Source organism: Pediculus humanus, genomic scaffold (genome assembly GCF_000006295.1).
Source record: "Pediculus humanus corporis 1103172107610 genomic scaffold, whole genome shotgun sequence".
In the NCBI taxonomy this organism is placed as follows: domain Eukaryota; kingdom Metazoa; phylum Arthropoda; class Insecta; order Psocodea; family Pediculidae; genus Pediculus; species Pediculus humanus.
The window spans coordinates 71,840-90,174 of NW_002987224.1; the positions used below are offsets into that span (position 1 = coordinate 71,840).

General features: G+C 24.8%; 6 protein-coding genes across 6 annotated transcripts in view; 4 read left to right on the plus strand and 2 right to left on the minus strand.

The window, feature by feature from the left end:
• Positions 1-1,680, minus strand: part of Phum_PHUM237320 (protein YIF1A, putative) — a gene marked incomplete at both ends in the record, with an annotated part of 1,912 nt that extends 232 nt beyond the window's left edge. The window contains 6 exons of the mRNA XM_002426070.1: positions 34-69; positions 154-408; positions 673-804; positions 947-1,233; positions 1,307-1,492; positions 1,656-1,680. Of these exons, the coding sequence (XP_002426115.1) occupies positions 34-69; positions 154-408; positions 673-804; positions 947-1,233; positions 1,307-1,492; positions 1,656-1,680 (921 nt within the window). The remainder of the gene's footprint in view (positions 1-33; positions 70-153; positions 409-672; positions 805-946; positions 1,234-1,306; positions 1,493-1,655) is intronic.
• A 669-nt stretch (positions 1,681-2,349) lies between these two features.
• Positions 2,350-4,124, plus strand: Phum_PHUM237330 (Replication factor C subunit, putative; the record flags this gene model as incomplete). The annotated part of the gene is made up of 6 exons (XM_002426071.1): positions 2,350-2,411; positions 2,490-2,601; positions 2,929-3,137; positions 3,226-3,421; positions 3,506-3,715; positions 3,897-4,124. 6 exons carry the CDS (start codon positions 2,350-2,352, stop codon positions 4,122-4,124), a joined length of 1,017 nt encoding a protein of 338 aa, XP_002426116.1.
• A 323-nt stretch (positions 4,125-4,447) lies between these two features.
• Positions 4,448-5,247, plus strand: Phum_PHUM237340 (uncharacterized protein; the record flags this gene model as incomplete). The annotated part of the gene is made up of 3 exons (XM_002426072.1): positions 4,448-4,595; positions 4,695-4,792; positions 4,897-5,247. The coding sequence occupies 3 exons, from the start codon at positions 4,448-4,450 to the stop codon at positions 5,245-5,247; spliced, it is 597 nt and encodes a 198-aa protein (XP_002426117.1).
• A 1,827-nt stretch (positions 5,248-7,074) lies between these two features.
• On the plus strand, positions 7,075-12,216 carry Phum_PHUM237350 (DNA damage-binding protein, putative; the record flags this gene model as incomplete). The annotated part of the gene is made up of 17 exons (XM_002426073.1): positions 7,075-7,135; positions 7,472-7,620; positions 7,747-7,891; positions 7,988-8,181; positions 8,249-8,461; positions 8,560-8,941; positions 9,076-9,238; positions 9,308-9,595; positions 9,686-9,980; positions 10,057-10,365; positions 10,443-10,668; positions 10,728-10,987; positions 11,078-11,248; positions 11,344-11,453; positions 11,536-11,705; positions 11,816-12,042; positions 12,133-12,216. The coding sequence occupies 17 exons, from the start codon at positions 7,075-7,077 to the stop codon at positions 12,214-12,216; spliced, it is 3,447 nt and encodes a 1,148-aa protein (XP_002426118.1).
• Positions 12,217-12,557: 341 nt separating this feature from the next.
• On the minus strand, positions 12,558-13,181 carry Phum_PHUM237360 (uncharacterized protein; the record flags this gene model as incomplete). Its single annotated transcript, XM_002426074.1, has 2 exons — positions 12,558-12,767; positions 12,846-13,181. The coding sequence occupies 2 exons, from the start codon at positions 13,179-13,181 to the stop codon at positions 12,558-12,560; spliced, it is 546 nt and encodes a 181-aa protein (XP_002426119.1).
• A 567-nt stretch (positions 13,182-13,748) lies between these two features.
• Phum_PHUM237370 (uncharacterized protein) lies at positions 13,749-16,686 on the plus strand (the record flags this gene model as incomplete). Its single annotated transcript, XM_002426075.1, has 6 exons — positions 13,749-13,866; positions 14,056-14,792; positions 14,945-15,184; positions 15,321-15,458; positions 15,543-15,603; positions 16,364-16,686. 6 exons carry the CDS (start codon positions 13,749-13,751, stop codon positions 16,684-16,686), a joined length of 1,617 nt encoding a protein of 538 aa, XP_002426120.1.
• Positions 16,687-18,335: the final 1,649 nt, after the last annotated feature.

Below are 18,335 nucleotides of genomic sequence, written 5' to 3' on the forward strand. Positions count from 1 at the left end.
TGGTTGCATAGTGTATGGATCATTTGAAACAACATTTAAGGGCAAAATTTTGATTTTCAATGTTCTAATCTAAAAAACAAGAATTAAATTTTTTAAATCTAAAAAACAAAAAAATCATGCTATGTCACACCTTTAAAATTATTTTACACTTACAAGAAAAAATGAAAGAGATATACTAAAATATATAAGAGTGATATAATATCCTATTTTATAAAAAACCAGACTACTCAAAACAGCAAAAATAATTCCAACATATTTATATCCAGAAAATGCTAAAATGTCAAGTGTCGTTAAAGATGTTGAAATAGCTGATATATATATTGACACTGTATGAATAATGATTTCCACAATAGTCCATGCTAAAGCTGAAGAAGCCTGAATTCCCAATACTTCTGGAGTAAATCGATTCTACAAATAATAAAAACAAATGTTTTTTTTTTTTTTAAATTTATTTCATCGAAAAAATATATATTTAAGAATTTAAGGTATATTAATATTACTGCATAATAATATTACAATAAGATACTATAATAATTTTTTAGTTCTTCAGTTTTTTATCCTCAATATAAACCAATAATGAAAATTTACTATTTTTTTCCATTAGACAAACAAAGTTTAATTAAATTTTCCTAGATTTAAAAAAAAATAATAATAATTTTTAAAATCACACACCTGTGTTCCCAAAGCTAAACCTGCTACTAAGACATATGTTAAGTAAGCCATTGTTGGAATATATAAATCTGGAGCATTAACTTCATATCGAGGTTGAACAGGCTCATTTGATGCATATTTTACAGACCAATCCTAAAAATATAAAATTTCTAATTATCTCATTCTTTTATTCTTTGTTTTATAAATTTACATGTTTTATTATCTCATTTTATGCTTATTAATAAAAAAAAAAAAAAAAACAAAATTCAACTACTAATCAAAATTATAACCTTACCTTGTGTACATATGGAAACATAATTAAACTCAACTTCTTGTACACATAAGCTGTATCAACAGCAAAATAGTATTTTAATCTGGAAACTGGAACATATTTCTCAATTTCCTTATCAACATATTTTTTCCCAGATCCAACAAATTGACCATAAGTTAAAGCTGCAGCATTAACAAGTGGATCAGACAAATATTGACTTGGTACTGTAAAACCAGAGCCTTCAGAACCAGGCATAGGAGAGGGCTGTTGCATTTGGGACATCCCATATTGAATATTAGGATTGTATGAACCTGATGGTCAAATATTTATTCATCAGATAATATAATTTAAAAATTTAAACAAGATAAAAACGGAAAAACAAACCAGGAATTTGCATATCATTATATCCAACAAACTGGTTGTTTAAATTAGAACCGGGATAATTAGAAAATGAAGCTTCTGTATTTACAGAATTGGGTTGAGCATATTGATTATACGAAGGCTGAAAACCTGGGTTTGATGGTCCATCAAAAGTTTGTTTACCTAGTCTTTTGGCCCCCAGTTTAGATGCTACATTACAAATAATACAAAAAATTATGAGTAATTTACTTGTTTGAAAATAAATAAATGCATACAATTACATTTTAAATGAATTATGTTCATATAAAAAAATTATTTATATATGTATATATTAGGTTGTTATAAGTCAAAAAAAAAAAAAGATATAATACACATTTAAGAGCTAAAAACAAAAACATGATTATTTGTAGGTAAATAAAAATAAATTATGTAAACAAATTTCTGAACTTTTTATAAAATAAAAATTTTTGAAGTATGTAAGTTTTCAATAATTAGCTTGCTTAAATATATTTTTTCTGTAAAAGATCCAAATTTTTATTAAATATATACTCAATTTTTCTGAGCAATAAAAAATTTGGCAAAACTTAATTTTACATTTAGAAATTTTTTTTATAAATGCGCTCTTAAAATGGTAAAATTAAAAGTTTAGTGTAAAACTAAACTTTAGCTTTTTCCTGTTTTTTTTTTTTTTTTTTTTTTTTTTTTTTTTTATAAATCAAGTTTATCAGTAGACTTTCAATAATGCAGTATTAATTGGTTTAAATAATTAAAACAGCATGTTAAAATTTTAATAAATGCATTTAAGTTAATTTGAAACTTACGGTGCCTCCCTCCAGAAGCGTTGAAATTCATTAATATTAAAATAAAAATTGATTGAAAACAATAAAGAAAAATAAATAATAATTCAGTTTAAACTTAGAGTTTTGTCATATTAAACGACAATAACATTCCACGATTACCAAAATTGCTAATGACACGATTTTTTTTTTTTACTCTAAGTCTAGTACGGAACCGCGAAACTTAATTAATAATTTTTTGTATATTTTGTGCTTCTAAGAAAAATAAAAATGAATTTTACTGAGAATACAAATAATGTTGAAAGCTCTGAAAATATTATTAATGCACCATGGTATTTTCAACTTAAAAGTAAATTATGTTTTTGAATATTTATTTTAAAAAATTAATTTAATCTTATTATTTTTTTTAGGATTGAAAAATACAGACCTGTTACCTTTAAAGATGTTGTGGGAAATGATGATGCTATTCGAAGATTAGCAGCTTTCGCTGAAGTTGGAAATGTTCCGAATATTTTAATTGCTGTAAGTTGTAGGTTTTTTTATCTTATTAATTGATTATTAAAACATTCAATGTTGATCCAATCTTAATATAGATTACAAACGTTAAAAATGTTTGCCTACAAGTCAAATTAATTGCCAGTGGGTATTTAAGTTACATCTAAAAGATTTAGTGTTATCTTAAATACATATTTGTGACTGGAAAATTAAATATTTTAGCTAAATAATATCAGGATTTTATGTTATAATATTAAAAATCTTATTAACTTTTGCACAATACTTATGAGCCATAAAATTTCAAATCATTAATTTACTAAAATGTTTTAAATGTATTCTCTCTCAATTAATTAGGGTCCACCTGGAGTGGGCAAAACAACTACAATTCTTTGTTTGGCAAGAATTTTACTTGGCCCATCATTTAAAGAAGCTGTTTTAGAATTAAATGCCTCAAATGATAGAGGTATAGATACAGTTCGAAACAAAATTAAAATGTTTGCTCAGCAAAAAGTAACATTACCAAAAGGGAAACATAAAATAATTGTTTTGGATGAAGCAGATAGGTTAGTAAAAGTGAAATCTAAAGTTTTTGTGACACTAAATTTATAAAAATTATATCTTAGAAAATTTATTCATTAAATTTTATTATAGCATGACAGATGGTGCACAACAAGCTTTAAGAAGAACTATGGAAATGTACAGTCAAACTACTAGATTTGCATTTGCTTGTAATGATAGTTCCAAAATAATAGAACCACTACAATCTAGATGTGCTGTTTTAAGATTCACTAAACTAAAAGATGAAGAAATATTAAAAAAGTTATTACAAATATGTGAAAGCGAACAGGTAAAATTTTATTATAAAAGTTAAATTTTTATAAACTTAATGGCATCATACTTTTTAAACTTTAATCTTAAATTATTACCCTAGATTTCATATACCAATGATGGGCTAGAAGCTGTAATTTTTTCAGCCCAAGGAGATTTAAGACAAGCTTTAAATAATCTGCAATCTACTCACAATGGTTTTTCACATGTTAATAGTGATAATGTCTTTAAAGTTTGTGATGAGCCTCATCCTGTAATGATTGGAGAAATGCTTGAACATTGCATGAAAGCAAATTTTCAAGATGCTTATAAGGTACATATATTTTTTTTAAGTAAAGTTAAAAAGTTCTATTGAAATATTTTAAAATCCCTAATAGAGTTCTTAAAGAAATTTTACTTCATCATAAACATTTTATATGTAATTTATTGTATTTACTCGAGTAAATTTTTGTAATTTAAATACTATTTTGTATATAATTTTTTTTAAATTTTAGATATTGAATCATTTATGGAAATTGGGATATTCTGCTGAAGATATAATTTCAACAATATTTAGAGGAACAAAATTAATACTGGGGCAAGTGGATTTAGTATTAAAATTTTTGAAAGAAATAAGTCTGACTCATTTAAGAATTGTTGAGGGCACCAGCTCTTTACTGCAATTATCAAGTTTACTTGCAAAATTATGTACTATTGCTACTGAAAATAACACAAATAATTAAATAATTGATTATACATTTTTTTTAATTTAATTTATTTTCCTTTTCAATCTTTAAATTATAGTTTTTTATAAGTATTTAAATATTTTAAAATAAAAATATAAATTTTTGCTATTATTCTTTTTCTAAAATTATTATTTTTAAATGGGTGCTCATTTAGTATATTTTTTAAGGCTACATTTCTGGTTAAATAAGTTTTGTAATTGACACAAACGATTTAAGGTCGTGGCAGCAAATAAAACTATGTATATTACCCACGCTAACGTTTTTCTACTTACACGTTTATTTGCACAATAACGGTAGAATTAAATAATAACAAAGAAAACATGTATAACGTGAAAAATTGTTTTGGTTTTGAAGAAGAAGATGCTAATATATCGCTTTGGAATAACTCATCAGTTTTAAGTAGTACATTAGCACCCATTGAATTTCAAGCAGATAAGCCTTATAGACTTGCATTATATATTAAACCAAGTGAGCGAAGAAAAAAAGTTGTAACAAATGCTTTTTCATTACTTAAGCGGGAAAAAATTAATAGTACCGTAAAAAAAAATGAAATTAACAAATCTTCAGCACATAAAAATGTTAATTCAACAAAAAAAAATAAAAGTGGAAGAAAAGTAAACGTAATGCTTTTTGATGAAAATGTTGTGCCGCCAAATGATAAAAAGGTGAGTTGGTTGTCAAAAGCCATAAATAATTTTTCAGTAATAATTAATTTTTTTGATTTTTTAATTCAAAAAAATTTTTTTTTATTTTTTTATTTTTTTAAAAGACTGAAGAAACATCACCCAAAAAAATCAAAAATGATATTACCAGTTTCCTTAAAAATTCTAATACTTCAAAAAAAAATGTTTTAACTGAATTAAATAGTAAACCAGTTGCAAAATCAAAACAGTATAAAGTAAGAAAATCTTATGAAAGAAAATGCAAAGGAACAAATTGTGATGTTATCGCTGAGAAAGCTTCAGATGAAATTATTAAAGAGTTGGAAATTAAGAAATTGTCAAAAACAAAATTAAAAAAGTCAAATAAAGAAGATCAAGAATTTGAAAAGTGGGCTAGTGATATTAATTCAGATTTTAATGATGTTGATAAATTTGAACTGTCTATTGCTTATGACTAAGTTGCTTTTATAGTTTTTCGTCATTACTTTTAAATTTTTTTTACTTTCAACTGTATAATAGGCTGTACAAAATCAATTTTATTATTTAATAGAAAATTATATGTTTCTTAATATTAATTTTAACATCTGTGTTATTTTATGAGTGACATGTAAAGATAATAGTTTGTTTTATGTTTCACTTGTCTTATAATTTTAATGTAATATTTTCTTTTATAAATTTCATGCTAATGATTAAATGCTAATTTTTGTTGAGTCTTCATCTTTTAAATTAACTCAACCTAAAAATAAATAAGAATTTTTTAATTTTATAATTCTTATCATATATCACATCTCTTGAAATAAATACTTTTTTTATATACAAAATTTTTAAGATTAAAGTTTTTTTTATGTACAATGAATCCAAATATTTTTTTAAATTTTTTCATTATATTTTAATTATTTGTTCCAATTGAAATAATATAAATTTTAATAAAGAGTTTGTTAATTTTAATTTTTTCTTTTTTAATAAATATTTTATAAATCTAATTTATTTTATGTAAAACTTTAATTTAAACTTCTTTTATTTATTGACGTTTTAAGTTGTTACAAGTAGCTTACTCCTTGTAATTATGGTTTATTCAATTTACAAATACCCTGTATACATTTTAATTGATATTTCAATTAATAAAATATTTAAAATAGTGATTTATTATCTGGTTTGTTGCCTTCTTCAATTATTCTCTTATGTAATTTTTATAATTTTTAATTTTCTTATTGGTCTACTGTTGTAATTCACAGCAGCGACATATTGTTGTTGTGATAAATCTTAAATTGTAATTGTGTTATTTTTTTAATAACTCTTTCTCATTCATATTTATCATAAATTTGTGTCAAACATACTAATATAATGTGTAATTTGAGATTAGGGACTTTTTATCTAAATTTCTAAAATAACTTTTACTTATTTATAAGTCTGAAGAGCTTGATTCTCAGCAGGATAGTTAAAAGCTTTTATTTGGATATTAATTTTCCTCTGAAAAGATAGTTGTTTATGTCTTTTTTAATATTGTCAATAGCTTTTTTTTTTGGAAGAAGAAGAGAATTACTTAAGTTCATCTCTAATTTAGCATTTTCTGCGATTGGGCTACTATTATTATAAAAGAAAAATATTAATAGTATTTTATAACTTGTTCTTAAAAAATTTATTTTTGTAGAAACCTATTTTTTACAGTTTATAATATTAATTTAAATTATTTTTTATCAGAAATTAATAAATTTACTGAAATTGTTATTGGTATCTGGTAAAAAAAAATTGGTTTGTATTATTTTTTAAAAATGATGTATTTAACATATAAAACATTCTACAAATATACAAATTTATTGAATTATATTTCATTTTTCCTTAAATCTCTAAAATTTATAATAATTAAAATAATTCTACGCTGAAAACACATTTAAAAGTGCTTCCTTTATTAGTAAAATTTTCAGTTTTTATATTATTTTAATAAAATTTTGAATTATAAAGTAAAAACTTAACAAAAATCAAAAACACTTTTATTTTATTTTTTTCCAAAAAAAAATATGCGAAACTTATTCATTATGAAAAAATTTTCAAAGTACAACTGTAGATATTTTTTTTTTTTTACTATTTCTTAATAAAATAAAAAAAAAAAAATACTTTAAATTGAAAATAATCAATTATAATATTGAGTTTATAAAACTAAAAGAGTTTAAAAATATTGTTAATGTCTATTTCCGGTAAAGCGATAATTGCAGATTTCGATTTTGTTTGTGTTTGTACGCCGGGGTAAAGATTCATTTTTATTGTATTTTCAATTATTGTTAAAAATGTCCCATCATTATGTTGTTACGGCTCAAAAGCCAACAGCGGTTACAGCATGTGTCACAGGTTAGTATTCACATAAATAATTTAAATATTTTAATTTTGATAAAACTTAAGTTGATCATTGTAATAAAGGAAACATCATGAAAATGTGAGGAGTACGTTACATATTTACTTTTATTTTCATTTATAGTTTTTAATTTTTCAAATGAAATTTTTACACTATGTTTCTTAAAATTTAATTAAATTTAACTTATCATATTTATTTATTTAATGTATTATTACTTTCCTAAATTTTTCATAAAATCGTATCAAGAAATTTCTATTTATTATAATTTGTAATTCACAGATTTTTTGGTTAAAAAAATTCACTCAAACCAAAGGACTATAAATTTTTTTTAGGTAACTTTACTTCACCAAGTGATTTAAATCTTATTTTGGCAAAAAATACAAGATTAGAAATTCATTTGGTTACCCCAGAAGGCTTGCGGCCTTTAAAGGAAATTGGGCTTTATGACAGAATATCTGTAGTAAAATTCTTTAGGCCACCAGTAAGTTTTTAACTTGATGAATAATTAACTATGTCGTAATTCCAAACTAAATACTTATATTTAGTTATGTATTTGAAAAAAAATTTCTTTATTATTATTACGATTCATTTCTGATAATTTTTACAGCATGAACATAAAGACTTACTTTTCATAGTGACTACTAGGTATAATGCAATGATATTAGAGTGCATTGGGGATGGGGAAAATATAGAAATTAAAACTAAAGCACATGGTAATGTAGCAGACAGAATAGGAAAACAGTCAGAAACTGGTGAGTTTACACTTATTTAAGTAACGTTAATTGTATGTATGTAATTTTTTTGTTTTATAACAGCTTTAAAAATTATTTTACTTATATATAAATTAGGTATAATAGCAGTAATCGATCCAGAAGCCAGAGTTATTGGGCTAAGGTTATATGATGGACTTTTAAAGATTATTCCATTAGGTAAAGACAATTCAGAATTAAAAGCTTCCAGTATAAGAATGGAAGAGGTTGAAGTACAAGATTTAAATTTTCTTCACGGATGCCAAAATCCCACAATTATTCTCATTCATCAAGTTAGTCATGTTTTACATTTTATAAATATGTTTTAAAATTAATTCTCACAAAATAAAATAATTGCAGGATATTAATGGTCGACACGTTAAAACACATGAGATTTCTCTTAGGGACAAAGAATTTGTGAAAATGCCATGGAAACAAGATAATGTGGAACCTGATGCATCAATAGTTATACCTGTGCCTGAGCCATTGTGTGGAGCTATAATCATAGGTCAAGAATCTATTTTATATCATAATGGAGCTGGTTATGTTGCTGTCGCACCTCCCGTAATCAATGTAAACCTTGTTTTAATTTTTAAGCGATTTATGTTTGCTAAAGTGATATTTAATTTCATAAAGTAAATTTTAATTTTTGAAATAAATTTTTTTATCAGCAAAGTACAATAACTTGTTATACTCAAGTAGACTCTAATGGCTCAAGATACTTATTAGGAGACATGGCTGGTCATTTATTTATGTTGTTACTGGAAACAGAAGAAAAAATTGATGGAACTCCTTGTGTTAAGGAAAATGGATTAAAAGTTGAATTATTAGGTGAAATCAGCATTCCAGAAGCCATAACATATCTTGATAATGGTGTGCTTTTTATTGGTTCTCGTTGTGGAGATTCTCAACTTGTTAAATTAAATACAAGTCCGGATGAAAATGGGTACTATGTCACAATAATGGAGGCATTTACAAATTTAGCACCTATTCTCGATATGGTGGTAGTGGATTTAGAAAGGCAAGGACAGGGACAGTTAGTTACATGTTCTGGTACATTAATTTGTTTTTATTTTTTATTAATTAAAATCAATTTTTGAAAAGCTTTTTTAATAATAACTTTTTATTATAAGAGATTAATAAATAATTTTTAATTACTGTATAACTATTAATATTATTTAATTTAGGTGCTTTTAAAGAAGGTTCATTAAGAATTATCAGAAATGGTATTGGTATTCAAGAACATGCCACTATCGATTTGTTGGGAATAAAAGGAATGTGGGCTTTAAGAGCTTCACTTGATAGTGTGTACGATAACACAATTGTTCTAGCCTTTGTAGGTCAAACAAGGTAATTTATTTTCATTATTCAAATTACTATACATTAAATTTACTTAGTTAACATAAAATTTTTTTTTAGAATATTGACTTTAAATGGAGAAGAAGTAGAAGAAACAGAAATACCCGGTTTTTTATCAGATCAACAATCATTTTATTGTGGAAACGTCGAAAACAATAACATGATTCAGTTGACTCCCACTTGTGCTCGCCTTATATCAGTTGAAACAAAGCAACTGGTCAGTGAATGGCGACCACCAGCGGGAAAAACAATTAGCGTTGTTGCTTGTAATACTGTTCAAGCTATATGTGCTGCGGGTAGTGATTTGTATTATTTAGAGATATTGAAAAATGAATTAGTTCAAAAAGGGTTTGTTTCAATTTCTAATATTTATCTGATGTAGTATAAAAACAAAATTTAATTCGGTTAGACATCAATTAAAATTTTATGTTTTTTTAGGAACACAACATTAGAGTACGAAGTAGCTTGCTTAGACATTACACCTCTTTCTGAAGGTGGTAAAACGGCTGATATAATTGCTGTTGGACTGTGGACAGATATTTCTGCTCGCATTTTAAAACTTCCGGATCTTGAAGAGTTAAACAGGGAATATCTAGGAGGAGAAATTATTCCTAGATCCATATTAATGACTTGCTTCGAAAATATTAATTACCTTTTATGTGCTTTGGGGGATGGTTCCATGTTTTATTTTTCATTAAATAATCAAAATGGGATTTTATCGGACAAAAAAAAAGTATTAATATTTTTTTATTGTTTGTTTTAATGTTTTTAATAAGTAAAGTGCTTTAAATAAAACAAATTTATTTTAGGTTACGTTAGGTACGCAGCCTACAGTTTTACGAACGTTTCGCTCTCTGTCCACCACAAATGTTTTCGCTTGCTCGGACAGACCCACAGTTATTTACTCTTCCAATCACAAACTTGTTTTTTCAAATGTAAATCTTAAGGAGGTAAATCATATGTGTTCCCTCAACTCAGAAGCATATCCCGACAGCTTAGCCTTAGCCACTGATAGTACTGTTACTATAGGAACTATTGATGAAATTCAAAAACTTCACATCCGAACAGTACCACTAGGAGAATCACCTAGAAGGATAGCGTATCAAGAAACAACCCAGGTTAATAATTTTACTGTGATTTTTATTTTTGATAAAAATTACATCACAATTTTTTTAAATTATTACTTTTTTTAAAGACTTTTGGAGTCATAACGATGAGAATGGATGTTCATCAAAGGTCTGGTTTAATACCTGTAAAACAAAGTGCCAGTACTCAAGCTCAAAGCATCTCTTCATCTAGTAATATAGGGGGAGCTCATAACCTTAAAAGTGGACCAGCTGCTTCCATAAATTCCTTTGCAGAATTCGGTCAAGAAGTGGAAGTTCATAATTTATTGGTCATCGATCAGCATACTTTTGAAGGTACTCAAATCTGAGTTTTTTTAAATTTACTTTTATTTTGATTGTATTTGTTTTTTAAGTGTTACATGCTCACCAATTTATGCAGTCAGAGTATGCATTGAGTTTAATATCTACAAAATTGGGTGATGACCCGAATACTTATTACATTGTCGGAACAGCAATGGTTAATCCAGATGAAAGTGAATCAAAGCAAGGAAGAATTTTAATATTTCAATTTCAAGAAGGAAAATTATATCAGGTTGCTGAAAAAGAAATTAAGGGTGCTGCTTATTCTCTTGTAGAATTCAATGGTAAACTCTTGGCCAGTATAAATAGTACTGTATGTAAAATTTAATTCAATATTTACGATACGACTATTTTAAATTTTTTTTACTAATTCCCAAGGTTTTTTTTTTTTTTTTTTACACAGGTCAGATTGTTTGAATGGACTGCAGAACAAGAATTAAGATTAGAATGTAGCCATTTCAATAATATAATATCTCTTTATTTGAAAACGAAAGGTGATTTTATATTAGTCGGAGATTTAATTCGTTCAATGACTTTGTTGCAATATAAAACTATGGAAGGATGTTTTGAAGAAGTATTAAAATTTTAAATGTTTTCCTTTTTTTTTTTAATTTAGAAAGTATAAAGTGTGGGTGAACTAAATTCAAATCTTATATAAATCTTTTGCAGATGGCCAGAGATCATAATCCAAATTGGATGACGGCTGTGGAAATAATTGATGATGATACTTTTTTAGGTGCCGAAAATTCATTTAATTTGTTTGTGTGTCAAAAAGACAGGTATAAACCCCAAATTAAATTTATCATTCGAAAGTTTAAAATTTAGAATATTTTGTCTGATTAGAGTTATTATTTATTTAAGTGCGGCAGCGACTGATGAGGAAAGACAGCAAATGCACGCGGTAGGAATGTTTCATTTAGGTGACATGGTAAACGTGTTTCGTCACGGATCATTAGTTATGCAAAATGTCGGAGAAACTAGCACACCTACAACAGGTTGTATTCTTTTTGGCACCGTTAGTGGAGCAATAGGTAAATAAATAAAAAATTTTTTTCTTTTTTTGTTATACCTACATGTAATAAAAACGTTATTAATCTCAACCGAAGTTAAAAATTTTACGTATAATAAATATTTTTTTAAGGTTTGGTTACACAAATTTCTGCAAATTTTTACAACTTTTTACACGAATTGGAATGTAAATTAACCGAAGTTATTAAATCAGTTGGTAAAATAAAACATAGTTTTTGGAGAAGTTTTACAACGGAAATAAAAACAGAACCGTGTGACGGATTCATTGACGGAGATTTAATTGAAAGCTTTTTAGATTTGTCACACGAAAAAATGAAGGAAGTTGCTGCAGGCCTACAGGTACCCCTAAAATGATTTCTAGACTCATTTTGAATCATTTGCATCAATGCTTGTGTGATTAAAAAATTTTTATTTGTGTAAAATTTTCAGATTGATAATGGAAGTGGAATGAAACAAGAAGCTACAGTTGATGATTTAGTTAAAATGGTAGAAGATTTAACTCGAATACATTAAGTGTATATAATTATTTTGTTTAAAAAAAAGAAAACTCAGTAATGTTAAGTTAATGATATCTATAACTTTCTTTTTATAAATTTGTATCTGAATTGTATATTAAGCAGGTTTTTTTTTTGAGCATTATAAGTATTAGCTTTATATAAGATTAAAAAGGTTTGTTTTTATTTGATAATGAAAGAACCCTAGTGATTTTTTTTTTATTTTATTTTTTATTTTTAAATGAAAAGTTATTGATTTCTTTTTTTGTTTTCAGAATTAAGGTTGTATTATTTTATTATTATTATTATTATTGTACTTTAATATTATAAAGAAAAAATTGTTTTGATCATTAAAATGTTTTAATTGCTAATAAGAGTTTTGTTTTGTGATAATTTTCCTTCAATCCATTTTTCAATATTTTCAATTCCTTCCCCACTTACCCCACTAGATTCTATTATTGTTATAGGCTGCATTACTTCTTTAACAAGACGTTTCATTTGAAGAATTAACAAGGCTTCATTTCTCATTTGGCGATAAGATAAATCCATTTTGGTAAGTACTATTAATATCTTTGATAGAAAAAAATTGAAAATGTTAAATATTAATTTTTTTAAATTTCTAACACGATATAAATTTAAAATTCTTACTTTAGCATTGATTAAACTCGGATTGGCTAATACTGTGTATAATAAAATTCCTGCCGCTGCAATCTGACAGAGATTACTGGTATCAACAACATAAATAATTTTATTAACTCCATGAAAATATTTTTCCCACATTGGCGCCATAATTCCACCCAATTCGCGAATCACGTATTCTCGCGAAGTTCCCGAGGTTTTGTTCAAGAATTTTACAACCGTCAAATCTGAACCAGTAGTAGGTACGGTATGTGAAGTTTCGTCAATTGCGTTTCTATTTTTTAATTTTTTTAACAACAATGTTTTTCCAGCTCCGGAAGGACCCAAACAAATTATTGAGTTCATTTTCGAAAAGGTAGAAAAAAATTTTTATCACGCAATAACGATTAATTGTTTCCAGAGCAACAATTTTTATGTTTCATTCACCTCATTTTATTTTTAAGTTTTGCTTTTATACTTAAATTACAACAACAAAAAAACTTTATAATTTACTTTATCTTGTTTTTTTAAAATAATGTTAGAATAATATTACGGTGGTAATTATTATTTTAAAGAACTTTTTTAATTCTGTAAAGTAGTAATGTAGATTCCGCGGAAAAAATTCGTTTCTATTTCAAAATGGCGGTTGTTACAGGTGACGTTAGTCACCTGACATAATTTGCTAAGTGCTGACGTTAATTTTGTTTTATTAAATAAACAATAGATATTAAAAATAATTTTTTTATCAAATAGCCAAGTTTTTAAAATTTTCAAACAAACTTTTTCGTAATATTGAAATAATTAAGCCAAATATATTTTAATTTCACAAATATTGGGTAGCTACTTTTTCCTCTAAGATGGTTTTTTTATGTGAAAAATGAAAATCCTCATTATAATAACGAATTAGTTTGTTATCAATATTTAAGTTACAATATGTCGAACATAATGCCTTTTATTATGTCTTCACCTCCACCTATTGATGATAATGAGGAGGATGAAGACGATGAATTCGGTGATTTTAGAATGGCAGAACATAGTTTCGCTTTAAATGGTAAGTCATAATTTTAATTCAAAAATTTTTTTACAACAACTATTAAATTATTACTTTTAAAAGAGTCTTATTATGTTTATGAGCATATTACTATTAAATTTAACAATAAAATTTTGATAATTATAAATATTGTGATAAACTTCTATAGGAAATGTATATTGCAGTATTAATTTATTAATATTCATACAGAGTATAATCCAGTAAGTGAATCACCAGATTCAGTGGATCCAGTTAAATCATGGGAGGCAGAACTAAATGTATCGTCATCAGAGAAACCTAATGAGTATTACCAAAATTTTGTAAATATAAATGAAAATTTAAGTAATTTGGAAGAGGAAAGCAATAAAATTGTAAATACAATTGATTCTACAATAAGTTTTTCAGAATCTTCTTTTAATGATTTTGAAGAAAGTGTATCTGATAGGAAACAAACAGCAATAAATTTTACAGAAAATTTGGTTGAAAAATTCGAATCAGGTGTAAATAAATTAGGTCCAGAAACTGCTTTAAATGTTACTTCTAATGCAACAGAAACTACGTCAAATGATACTCATAACTTAGAAGAAATCAGTGAAAAAACTATTGTTGATTCACATACAAATAATGAACAATTTCATGAGTTGAAATCATTACCTGAAGAAATCAGTGAAATAAATAAAGAGACAGTAATAGTGAATAATTTAAGTACAGAAAGTTCTTCTGAATTGATTAGCAATAGTTCACAAGAAAATGTAATAAGTACAGTGAATGAAAACGATGAATATAGTGACTTTACAGATTTCACATCTGGAAATAAATTAAATTTTGTGCAACAAACTGAAGTGGCTGATAGAGAACCAAATGCAGTAAATAATTTAGATGAAAATGAAGTGGATGATTTTAATGACTTTCAAGGAATAGTTTCCGAGTCTTCTCCTACTAAAGAGGTAATATTTTAAAACTTACTTATATTTTGTTTACAATTATATGTAGAAACTACTTTATATTATAACTTAAATAAATTTTTCCAATATTGTTTTTTCTTAAATAAATTTAACTTCAAATAACATGTAAATTTTGTGTTATTCAAAAATTTCAGCCTACAGTTCAAGAGACATTAAAACTAATGTTTAATAGTAGTCACGAGGAACCTACAAATATTGAAGAAGTAAATGGGGCTCCATTAACAGATACTCTTCACTCATGTTTAGATGACAGTAGTTCAGTGTGGGGCCTTTTAAAAGAGTTAGAGGCCAGTCATGCTCTTTTGTATCAGTGGTCTAATTCACAATCGAATAAGATTTTATTATCATCACTGAATATAGACTGCAGAAATATTGTAGGTTATTATGGATTTTTACTAAATTCATTTTTAATATTTCAGCTCTCAACATATTTTTCAAGAATAAACTAAAAGTTTTTTTTATTTATTTTAATTTTGTAATTTAATTTACAAATTATATTATTTTTTCAAGTTTTTCGGAGCCAAATGGAATTTATGTGTGCCTCGTTTCGCTGCTAATTTAGGAGTAAATCCACTTGAACCAGTTAAGGCAAATGAAAACTCTAAATTTGCTCAATCAAATTTTCCAAAAACTGAAAGTACTGTTGAGGTAATCATTTTCACTATCCAGAAAATTTTTTATTTCCATTAACACTTAAAAAATAATAATAAATAATCAATTTTAATTTTACAGGAAGTAGTTCCAGCAGCACAATTTGATTGGAATGGAAGTGGGCTGACAAATCCATTAGATAGTGAGTTTTTTTAAAATATTTTTTTGTACTTAGAATAGATATTAGGGATTATCTTATAAAAACGTGAATTATATTGACCATGATATTTCCCAAGTATTCGTTTCAACTTTTTAAAAAATTTAAAATGTAAATCTCATGGTCAAAAAATTTAAATTAGTTTTAAGGTAAATATTTAATACCTGGTAGAAACAAATTTTTAAAATTAATAATGGAGTTTATAAAATTACACACGACATATATATTTAATTTAAAAATGAAAATAAGAAGAAGAACTTTAAAATTTTTAAATACCATAAAATAAGTTATTGATTTAAACATTTAAATGCACAGGGCAATAAGTTCGAAAAAAGAATTTAAATACTTAAAGAGAAATTTTTTTTGTTTTTTTTTTTTTAAATTTTAAATGTTTAAAATGATCTTATTTTTTTTTTTCGAACTTATTGACACGGATTTAATTAATTATTAATTAAAAATATTGGATAAGTTATTTTATAATAATTTTTTTGTTTGATTAACAATAATTTCTTATTAACAATACTTTTCGCCTCATCCAAATAGCTTCCCATTTGACTCTCCTTGACCTTGATTTTTTTACAAAATTTGACGATATTTCCTTATCCTCTAATGCTGCTACATCGTTTTGGAAAAATATTAGTGAGTAATTTCCAATAATAATAATAATAATAATAAAAAGATTTCAAAATGAATTTTTTTTATTCTAAAAAAATAATATTTTGTATTTTAGGTTTAAAAAAAGAAGATGAGAAAAATATAGATAATTCCAATGTGTTTATCTCGGCGGAAGACTCGAAGAATATTATTGTACCGGATTGCCAATTAAATCAAATTGAAGAATTAATAGATTCGTCTCAATTAGGAAATGAATTACAAAATGAAAATGTCGAAATTAAATCGTCTTCTATTACTTCCTCAATCGTTCAACAAAATTTAAAAAATTCAAATGAAACAAAAGCAGAGGCGTATGCAGTCGTAGAAAGTTTACCAGATTTGTCATTTCTTAGTGCCAGAAAACTTATGCATGTAGCAAATGAAAATATTAATAGATGGAGAATAGGGAATTAATAATTAGTTAATATTTTGTAGGGTGCATAAATAATAAAACAAATTAAATTTCGTCATACCATAAAAGTTTTAATCATAAATATCTTTAATAAATTATTGAATCTGACGTTATTTTTGATATTTTAATAATATTTGAAATAATCATACTCATATTATTTATACGCTTTTACAAAAAAAGTTTTAATTTTACAGATATTATATTTGATTTGTGGCCAATTTTACATTATTTGGTAATTAATAAAAATAGATAATAAAAAAAAACCACATGATAAAATTTGATTTACATACATTACAAGATCCGAGTGCTAGTCATAATAATTTTTTTTTTTTTTATTTTATATAAATGTACATAAGCCTCTTATTTCTAAAAATGTGATAAGTTTAAATTGAAATAAAATTACCAGTAGAATATTTAATTTAAAATATTTATGATAAAATTATTATAACTAAGGATTGCTTTGATGAAATTCTAAAAAAAAAAAAAACAAAAACTTTGATACCATTCATTATAAATACAAAGAAATCCGAATTATTATTATTATTTTTTTAGGTACGGACAGGGCAAAAACAATATTTTTTTGGGATCAAAATTTAGTATACAATATTTAAAAAAAAAAAAATCAATTTTTAAGTGCAATAATTAGTTTTAAAACAAAAAAAAAAAGTTTTTCGTTTTTTTTTTCTTTTTATTTAAATTATTTTAATGTTTTAATCAAACTTTTTTTTTTGTAAATAAATTGTAAATAATATACAATTTTACCTTTTGTTAACCATTTTCTTTTTTTTATTTATAAATAATCAGAATTAGAAATAAATTTACATAATATAATTACAGTTTATTAATAATAATAATAATAAGACTTTGATCATTAAAAAAAAAAATACCTTTTAATAAATTATTTAAAATAAAAACAAATAAATAAGACAGTATTATTGATTTTTTAATTTATTATTTTTAATTATAAATAAATATTTGTAAATTATTTCAATCGTGTAAATAAAAATAAATTTGTTTTAATTTATATATATTTTTCTTTTAATATAAATAATAATAATAATTTAGTGTAATCGTTGAAAAAAAAAAAATATTTGTAATAAATAAAATCAATTAATTAATTTTTTTTTTTTTTTTTTAGATGTGAGGGGAAGGAAATATGTTAAATTTAAATTTTAATATTAAAAAAAAAAAAAAAATTTGTATTCGCAAGTATAATGTACAACACATTGAATCTGGTAGTCCTTGACACGTTCTAACGGTACAAGAGTCTAAAAAGTTTTTTTTTTTTGTTTGATTAACAAAGTCAATTCTAACGGGTAATTATAACAGCTTTTTTTCAAGGTTTTTTCTTATAAAAGTTTTATTTATATTAAATTTTAAAACAAAGTCTTTTTACCCATCAATAGAATAATTTTTGTATGTAATCTACAAACAAAAACACTAATTATTTAAATTTTCAGAACAACAAATACAACAGAACTCCTCTGTATCAGAAAAAAAATATCCAGAAAAAAATTATTTATTTTTGATTAAATGTCTCTGAGGGAAACATGATAAAAACATATTTATAATATTTTTAACACATCTTTATCAAATAATCAATGAAAATTATATAAAGGTAAAAAAAATATGTATAATTTATTATTATTAT